This window comes from Eurypyga helias, unplaced genomic scaffold (assembly GCF_000690775.1).
Source record: "Eurypyga helias isolate BGI_N326 unplaced genomic scaffold, ASM69077v1 scaffold20158, whole genome shotgun sequence".
NCBI classification, from domain to species: domain Eukaryota; kingdom Metazoa; phylum Chordata; class Aves; order Eurypygiformes; family Eurypygidae; genus Eurypyga; species Eurypyga helias.
In genome coordinates this window covers 4564-14011 of record NW_010269132.1, presented here as the reverse complement: position 1 = coordinate 14011, position 9448 = coordinate 4564, and the positions used below count along the sequence as shown (strand labels likewise).

The 9448-nt window shown below is 56.9% G+C and overlaps 1 protein-coding gene across 1 annotated transcript in view; it reads left to right on the top strand.

Moving 5' to 3' along the window:
- MAGI3 (membrane associated guanylate kinase, WW and PDZ domain containing 3) overlaps positions 1-9448 on the top strand; it is a gene marked incomplete at its 5' end in the record, with an annotated part of 12112 nt that overhangs the window by 273 nt on the left and 2391 nt on the right. Inside the window, 8 exons of the mRNA XM_010158000.1 lie at positions 130-283; positions 848-939; positions 1529-1721; positions 2041-2226; positions 4571-4756; positions 7807-7909; positions 8015-8141; positions 8635-8778. Coding sequence (XP_010156302.1) covers positions 130-283; positions 848-939; positions 1529-1721; positions 2041-2226; positions 4571-4756; positions 7807-7909; positions 8015-8141; positions 8635-8778 — 1185 coding nt within the window. The remainder of the gene's footprint in view (positions 1-129; positions 284-847; positions 940-1528; positions 1722-2040; positions 2227-4570; positions 4757-7806; positions 7910-8014; positions 8142-8634; positions 8779-9448) is intronic.

Below are 9448 nucleotides of genomic sequence, written 5' to 3'. Positions count from 1 at the left end.
GTTGTCACATCGTTCCCCTCTTCCCATGGCTTGCCCTGCACATCACCGCTGCACCACGTTTGTTGTCCTTGGGCGCAGACGGGCGTGCGTTCAGTTATGCTTTTGATTTAACGTGGATGTCTGTTCCAGAAGGACAAGCAGGACAGTTCGGGCAGTTTGGAAGCTGTCGGCGACCCCATCCCGCAGCCAATGCCGTTTCCACCCACTGCTGTACGACCAGGCTCCCCTAAACTAGACCCTTCAGAAGTCTACCTGAAGTCTAAGACGATGTATGAGGACAAACGTGAGTATTTCAACTTCAGCCTGGAAATACTCGGTGAGGAAGGAATTTTTTCTGTGTTGTGTGTGTGGTAAAACTCCTGTGACTTTGAAATTGAGTTTGTTAACCTGTAGATGAAATGTTTCAAGAAATGTGTAATTCATACAGGAATTAGAAAACCGCGGAGCTCCTTTTCTAAAAAAAGATGCAGTGTGCTGCAAGCGTATTTATGGTAAACCAGTTAATCGCAGGAGGGGTCTCAAGGATGAACTAGTTCTGAAGTAAACCTGACCGTTCCAGAGTGTGTAGGGGTAGCTCTGCGCTGCCTTAGGGGGCGGCGTTCATCCCAGCCCACCATACGAACGCAGCTGTGACCTCTCCTTTGGTGTTCGTCCATCTGTCCTTTCCTTGAAAATTAACTTTCCCAGTTCGGAACGGGAGCGTCACTGAAGATTTGGCTGAATTATGTACTGTATTCCTGGTGACTGGGATCTGTCGATAAGAAGAGTCGGAGTGCACCGCAAAAGCGTAATCTTTCCATTAGCAAAAATAGCTCCTAACATGTTTTGAACCTCTGCTTTGTCTTAGCTCCAAACACAAGAGATTTGGATGTTTTCCTGCGAAAGCAAGAGTCAGGCTTTGGTTTCCGCGTGCTTGGAGGGGACGGACCAGATCAGCCCGTAAGTGAAACCATTCACGGCTGCCTGCGTTTTATCTCAGCGTTCCTGCTGGAGTGACTCCTGCCCTGTCATCCTCATTTCCCTCTCATCCTAAGCAGTTCAGTGATGGCAGAAGCGGTAATTCAGTGCCTGCCTTTCAAACAAGAGTAGATTCAGATTACCTTTCTAGTTTCCCCTTTGTGGCTGACTTCAGTCTGCGGGGCTCCCGTGCCCTCTGCGCTCTCGAGCCTGTCTGCAGCGGTTGTCTCTGTCAGGCTGGTGATTCCAGTGGTGTTCCCGTAGCGGTTGCTGTGTCTCGGGAGCACTCGAAAGGGCAGCGCTGATGCTCTGTGTGCTGTGCATCGGCACACCCTGGGGAGCAGGGGAGTAGAGGGAAGCTGCTGCTTCCCCTGCAAAAACTCTGCCAGGCCATTCTTTTGAATGCAGTCCAGTGAAACGTGGCGGGATTTGGGATAGGACAGTCAGATAATCTACAGAAATAGCCTTCCCCAAAGCCCTCCTCTGTCTGGATTCACCGGGTCCCAACCAGCACGTGTCGTGCCGAGCCCGTGTTCTGCTGTGTGAACCCCTGACTCTCCTCTGCCGACAGATTTATATTGGAGCCATAATCCCACTGGGAGCAGCGGAAAAAGACGGGAGGCTGCGAGCTGCGGACGAGCTGATGTGCATTGACGGCGTCCCTGTTAAAGGGAAGTCGCACAAACAAGTTTTGGACCTAATGACAAGCGCGGCACGGAACGGGCAGGTGCTGCTCACAGTCCGGAGGAAGATCGTCTTTGGCGGTACGTGTCCGCAGCGGGTGCTGCGGGGTCTGGCTGAGGGAACACGCTGGTGTGTAACTCGGCTAAAGCTGCCCTGAACCGCAGCAGTTGCTGCACTAGAGCAGTGGGCAGCAGGCCTTCCCGGCATGCCGGTGCCCAGCTGTGCCAGACTCGGGGCCTTGGGATGCTTTGTCCTGCAGCTGATTTCTGGTTGACCCAAATTGTATCATTAATAAACTCCCCCCGTGCTTTCCCAGGCAGACAGCGCTTCCTCGTGATACGGAGATGTCCGGTTGCTGTAGCAGTTTTCCTTATGTATTGTTTGTCTGTCACCTGCAAGGGGAGAAGCAGCCAGAGGAGGAGGAGTCGCAGCCTGTCCTGACGCAGAACGGCTCGCCCCGACTGAATCGGGTAGAGTTTGCAAACCAGCAGTGCCCAGAGGGCTACGATGTCCGTCTGCAGCGCAAGGAGAACGAGGGATTCGGCTTCGTCATCCTCACCTCGAAGAACAAACCCCCTCCTGGAGGTAAGTGCCGCTGCTCAAGCTTCTCATCTGGTTCCAGAGAGACACAGTGATGGCTTGGAGGTGTCTCTTTCTGTCGAGCATCAGACACTTCCTTCTGGTTTTCCACTTCTTTTCCCTGCACAATAAAAAACCAGCAGGAGCACAGAATAAGCTGCTTCCAAATACCATTGTGCTGCGTGCTTATATAAGAGCCGTGTGTAGCACGATGCAGTCCGGGCTCAGACGGGACCTTTGCAAGAGTGGCCAATGGTCCCTCTGGAAGCGCCCAGCGCGGTAGTCCCCGCAGCAGCAGCGGTCCCTGCCGGAGCTGGTCCCCACAGCCGTGCTGGTCCCCACCGGAGCTGCCCACTGCCGTCAGGTTCCCGTGGCGTTGGCAGCGATCCGTCACCCTCCGGTGCGTGATGCAGGTGACTCTGTCCAGTGCCAGGGTGGCCGTGGGTTGACGGTGTGTTGTCTGCTCAGTCGGACGTGAATAAAGTACTCCAGGCAGAACTACCCTGCCGCGCGTCGTGTTGTGTGCCAGCTGCCCTACAGACAGCAGCTGTGTCTGAGCGTCTGCTGCGAGTCCCCGTTTGGTACTGGAACTGAAAGTAGACGACAGCCGGAACCGATTCCAGTGCTGGAAAGCTGAGCCCTGTGGTTCGGGCTGTTTCTGACACACAGGCAAAGAGATGCTGGGGCATCCACAGGCTGCGCTGGGCAGAACTTTCCTGTCTGGCTCAGCACGAAGCCGCTGTGTTCGTCCAGAGCCAGGATGTGTTGAACCATGATCGGCCACGGAGCCCGCAGCCCTGCAGCGCTTTCCTCCCCGCAGCTGGCTCTTAGGTTTACGTAATACTTAAAAAAGCAGTCTATTAAGGGAAGTGTAATTACAATTTAAACCCATGGTAGATGCTAGAAGGCATCAATGTCTTTTCCTTCGCAGTAACTTCTGCGTGTGCTAGCTCATTAAAACAATCCATGATGGCTTTTTAATCTTGGGTGGCTGATGGCGCTGTGAAAGCGTTCCAGGTCTGCTGTCACGGCTCTGAGAAGCCGGCTGGTAATCCTGACAGGCACGTAATGCTCCTCAGCTCCGCGGTCCCTCAGAGGAAAGCGTGTCTGGGAGAGCAGCAGCTACAGAAAACGGGTATCCATCGAACCCACTTCGGCTTTGGGGGTGCCAGCAGGCTGCTGCGTGGGGTCCAGGCAGAGCAGTTGTGAAGCATGCGGAGGTCAGGCTGGAGAGGAAATGGGTTACGACAGGGCGGTGCTGCGGTGCCTGCGCAGGAGAGCCCTGATGAGGGATTTGGGAAGGGCGGGAGCCAATCTTGCTCTGCTTTCGGGCACCCAGACGAACGAAGGGCTGTTGGAGATGCATGGGAAGACACGCGGACTGATGCGCTTTGATGTACCGCTGCTCCGCTCCGCGGGGCACGCAGGCAGCTCCACGCGCTGCTTTCGCCCCAGGTTCTGGGAGGCATCTCCCCGGCTGCCGAGTGCCATCTGCAGTGCTGACGCTGGCGTCAGCAAACCGTAAACCCGGACCTCTGCCCCGGCACCGGCACAGCTCGCGGCGGAGAGGGCGTGGGAGCCAGAGCGGGGCTCTCCCGAGAGGAGCCGGTGGAAGCGCTGTGCTGGAGTGGAGCATCCCTCTCTCCTCATGCCTTTTTAGTTCTGCTCTTTTTTCCTTCTGCTTGTGGTGAAATTCCCCCTTTTCCCTGTTCTGTCGTTCCTGGCCCTGTTGCTTTGGCTCTGGAGGAGTGTGTCCGCAGAGCAGAGTGTCACTACGGGGTGACCGAGGCAGGAGAGCTGGCTGGCACGCGGGGTGGTTATTGCAGCTGCACGTTCATCTCGGGGAGCAGGGGCAGGGACCAGGTCGGCGTGGAGCTGCTCCGGCCCGCCTTGCTGGAGGGTCGCTGCCGAGGGTTCGCCAGGTGACGGAGTCACCCTCTGGCAGGAGGAGTCTGGTTTCATTTTGAAGGGTATTTGAGACTTAACTCCTCCTGCGTGCAGCCACGGATCAACCTGTGCATCCAGGTTTGTCGTGACTGTGGCAAACCGGATGTCCATAACTTTCTCAGTCCACACAGCACTCCAGGTTTTCCCCTGGATAACAGTACGAGTGGCAAAACGAGCTGCTCCGGCACCTTCCCGGGACACACGGTCCTACTCGTCCCTTGGCAGATGTCCCCCTTGAGGCACAGCTCCTGGCAGGCCGTGCTGTCGGGTTGGCGCTTCCATTCGCTCTCCGGAAGCGTGTGTCAGTGTTGGCAGGTTTTCCTTCTGCTGGCAGTGCCGCCCTTGGAGCGGGAGCCTTGGGGTGGCCGCCTGGTGCTTATCTGATCCTTCCGCATTTTCCTAGTGATTCCTCACAAGATCGGGCGAGTTATAGATGGGAGCCCAGCCGACCAGTGCGGGAAGCTGAAAGTGGGAGACCGCATCTCGGCAGTGAACGGCCAGTCCATCGTGGAGCTCTCGCACGACAGCATCGTGCAGCTGATCAAGGACGCGGGCAACGCGGTGACGCTGACCGTCGTGGCGGAGGAAGGTAAGGGAGGGGGCCTGGGTGGGTCCTGCCACACTGCTGAAGTCTGAGGTTTGTAACTGCTGAGGTTAATTCACGTGGAGTGGAGGGTTGTACAAGGAGAGAGAGTGAAGGTCGTCCGTTTGCTCTGGAAGGGCTGAAGGCAGGGGACAGAGAGAGACGGCCGACAGGATGGTTACGCTGAACGCTGAGGTGCGGGTGTTAACGGCACGACGCAGGGTGAGCGAAATTCTCGTGGCTTCTCACGTGGGGGAGACTGCTGCTCGCCTGGGACCGGGTCCTTTCAGACCTTGTGCTCTTCAAACGAAGAGGAGCGACCTCTCCTGCAGAGCTACGGCAGGCACGGGGTGACGCTCGGAGTCTCCTCGCCCCAGACAGTGCTGCTGTGGCCATGTTAAAATCCACTCCCTGCCCGATGCTGCGCCCCGGCGTAAAACAGAGCGGCCTGGAGAAATGGTCACCTCCACCGTGAAACCCTCGCTCGGGGTTTTCCGAGCTGCTGGCAAACTCTTCACGCGCAACGGCCGCGTCAGCCCGGCCGCACAGAGTACCCGTGACTGCAGAGGGGCCCGTCTCTGGAGACCCTGTTTTTAATGCCAGCTCCCACGCCAGGCTGCATTCGACGCAGCATTGTTTCTACGCCAGCAGTTCGCTGTAAATATGTAAAATCCAATCATTTGAAGGAAAAAGCTGTTTTCCAACCCTGCTTACCACTGCATGTTTCTGCATTGCTGCTTGTGGCTTTAATTAAACTCGCTATCGTTGTTTTCCCAGGCAGCTGGCTTTCTTTGCCTTTTAAATAATAAATACCTAAAGCCAGAATGCGAATAAAGCCAACAGATGATCCTCGAATTTCACATTCATTGCAAATATTTAACATGCTGTCTCGGCCTGTAATACCGAATTTCAAAGACTTAATTTTCCTTTTTGCTAGTGTTTGAGGCAGAGGCACTTATCAATCGTTATTTTTCTGTTAAGGCTTTAATTGTTTAATCTAATTCATTCCGGTTTGAAGGGACAAACCTCAAAGCAGCTGCCCAGGGCAGTGTTTGTAATGCAGCTGGGGTGGAGTTGGTCACATTAGATCTGTTCCTCTGTGGCTCCTAATCAGCTTTGTTCTCACAGTAAGCTTTCTGAACACACTTCTGCACCTGATGTGTGCGTGGCCTTACCTGGGTTCTCTGTAAGAACCTTTCCCACCTCCCTTGGTCACGGATTTGGAGCCAAACTGTGGAGAGAAAACAAGGACCTGAGGAGAACCAATGCGGAGAAGGGGAATAAGTCAGTGGCGGGTGCTAAAACTGCACTGAGGTGGAAAAGGTGTGGCCTAGCGGAGCAGGACTTGGTGTGTTTTGGATGTGAAGGATTCTGGGAAGTGAGGGAGAGAAGCTCACCCTGTTGCATTGAAATGGGACTGTGTCACCGCTCCAGAATTCCAAGTGATGTGGGTGGAGCAGCGCTGGTCAGCTCTGAGCACAACCCTCGGCAGCAGGCTCTGGGACAGTGGCTGTGACTTCGGGAGGGCCCCAGGCCTTTCCCGCTGGGCTGCAGGGAGAGCGGAGCAGAGGGAGACGGTCCGCACCGAGGGTGACACCGGGGACGGCGCGGGACGAAGAGCACAAGGCCATTCTGCCAGAAGCGGTTCCGCTCACGAACCATAAACCCTCGTGGAGTTCGTGCTCCCCAGCGCATCATCCTCAGTGCTGCCCACCGGGACTGGCAGCCAAAATACGCCGTGGGCCCCCTCCCGCCCCTCCCAGCCTCCACAGGGGTGCGATCCCTGCTTTTCATAGGAGTAGACCAATTCCCTCCGTGGGCCAGAGGATGTTCTTTAACATTTTCCACCAGAGCAGGAGCCTGTCAGCTCTTGTCACGTCGGAGCTGGAAACGAGGAGCGGGCTGAAGGCCGGGGAATTTGCGCACAGATGGCATTTTCCTTCCCTGTGCTTCTGAATTAAACCTCTGAGCGTAAACCAGGAGTAAAAGCTGACATTTTGTCTCTAGAGGAAAACCTCGTTAAGGCACGTTCCCGTAACGGCAGCGGGTGAGGGACCCGGAGGTCTGGCGTCCCGGAGAAGCTCAGTCCGACGACGTGCGGCGCGCTCCCTTCCCTTCGGATGCGCGAGCGCTCCGTCTGCGTCTCAGGGGGGTTTGTTCCTCGCCGAGAAGCGCCGTCGTGTCGTGCACCTGACGGGACTGGGACAGCGCAGGGGTTGGCGCTGGGCGTTTCATTCTAAGGACAAGGAGTTGGTTCGTTTGTGGCTGAGCACGGGAGTTCATCCTGGGCCACTGTTTGCCCGTTCAGGCTCCAGCTGAGCAGCAGAGACGAGGGTTCATGGACGCACGTTTGTGACCTGAAACGAGTCTGTTCCTAAATGCCCTGGATTTGTCGTGAAGTGCACAGTGTTTTGTTGGAAGGGAAAACAATCCTCAGCTGTTGTAAAGGATTGTACTGGAACGTTGGTTACACCTTGGGTTGCACTGTGTCTCTGTGTCTCTGGGAGAAGGTGAAGCACTGGGATTCTGGCTGATGACCCGTCGGTGAACTGGTCCCTCCGGTGTGCTGCGGGACGGGTCCCGAACCTGCCTGCGCCTGGCCGGTAGCAAACGCCTCGCTGGGCCTTAAGGGGGGGGACAGTTTCCCTCTGTCATTGAGGTCTTCACCTCGGAGTCCTCGTTGCCCCTGCAGAGCCTCATTCTCCTTTTCCTTTAAAGAGGAAAACGTCCCCAAATGGACTGTTCTTCATCTCTTACAAAATGTTACGGTTTGTGTCGCATGGAGACAGGCAAACCGCTTCTGTTCACGTCTGCTGCGGTTAAAGCTGTGGTGGTTTTCTGAGGAAAAGCAGCGTAGGTAAGAAATTTGCTAGGAATTTATGGCATCTGCACTTGGGTTCCTGGCTTACGGCATGAGACCTCGGAAAACCCTTTGCTGCGGTGACTCAGCCGCGGTGCTGTGGCCCCAGGACGAGTGCGGAGGGCGGTCCCACGGCCGCGTGCCCGGCGTTGTGCTGGGCAACTTCCCTGACTGTCGCTTTCTTTGGATTCCTCAGAGCACCGGGGCCCTCCGTCAGGAACGAACTCCGCCAGGCAGAGTCCCGCCCCGCAGCACCGAGCGCTGGGGCCAGCACAACTCAACCCTTCCGGCGCAGACAGGTACGTGCCCTGGGGTTTGGCAGAGGAGCGGGAACAGCTGGAAAAGCCTGGCCAGCGGGACTGCGGATGCACAGCTAACAGCCGCGTCCTTTTGCCTCCGTGCAGGGGAGCTACGGAAGGCGAAGCTGGAAAAGAAGCTCCAAACAGTTACCGGCTCTCCTGGCCCGAGCATAAGCACTTGGCACAGTCCGATGCTGGCGTCGCTTCCGTCGCTGGCAGCCGACATTCCCAGGTACCAGTGTCCCAGGTACAGGTGACCATGCAGAGGGCGTGGGGACGTGCGAAACCCTCGTCGAGACGCTGCAGTGGCAGCGTGTTCAAAGGCAGAACAATAAAACCCTTCCCTGGCAGGCGTGGGGAGAAAAGCTGCCATGAAAATCCACGGAATGCATTCTCTAACGTTCAAAATTCCCGTATCTCCTGAGCGTAGCTGGATGCTCCTTGTAACTGTGAAGGAGACAGTGAGTGCCTGCGCTGGGGTCAGCACAGACGCCCCCCGCCCAGCTTCCCACAGAAATTCACCCATAGCTAGGACTCGGGAGGACATGATTCCGTATGTTTAGGCTGGGAATGGAAGCGTTACACCTCCTCGTAGGCGAGTGGTGGTGAAGGCGGGTTAGTCACGGGCTGCACGCCTCAAGCACGGAAGCGTGGGAAGCATTTTCCCAGGAGAACAACGTTTGAACCTGCCCGCAGGCTCTCACCCTCTTCTCTGATTCCCGCAGAGTCCCAGCTGTTTCCTCGTGGAGTTGGAAAGGGGCCCTCGAGGATTTGGATTCAGCCTTCGAGGAGGGAAGGAGTACAACATGGGCTTGTTCATCCTCCGGCTTGCGGAAGAGGGGCCGGCAGTCAAGGATGGGAGAGTGCACGTGAGTGTCCCGCTGCTCAGGTCGGCTTTTGGCACGAGGCTCAGCCCCCGCAGGGCTGGCTCCGGCACCGTGGTGCTGGGGCTCCGCTGGGTGGGAAACTGAGCTTTGGTAGCTTCGTTACCCTAACTCTACGGTAACGAGCTGCTTTCCCCTCCTGCTCGGGACACTGATGAGCGCCGTGTTTAGCACGGGTCTGATGGCTGCGCTCCCAGCTCAGGGGCCTGTGCTCCCCCAGCCTGGGGCTGCGCTCCTCCGGCTCAGGGGCCTGCGCTCCCCCAGCCTGAGGTTGTCCACAGTTGTCACACACTCAGCGTCTCCTCGGCTGGACCACGGTGCCGGTTCTGGCTGCGCTTCCAAGCGGTGAAGGGGGGGGTCTCACCTCACCCAGTTAACAGCCACCGAGCGTGATGGGAGGTGCTGTCCTGCCCCCTGAGCAGGTAGCCCGCTAGCCAGTGGCCTCCTCGGCAGAGGCAGTTGATTTGGCAAATCCCAGGCTCTTTAACTGCTGATCCTGTGCGCCAGTGACATCCTTCGGCCGGGCCCTGTATTGCGAAATAGGCTCCGGGCCCTCTTTGGGGGGATGTGGCTCTGGGCCCTCTTTGGGGGGATGCGGCTTCGGGCCCTTATTTGGGGGGATGCGGCTCCGGGCCCTGTTTAGGGGGGTGCTGTG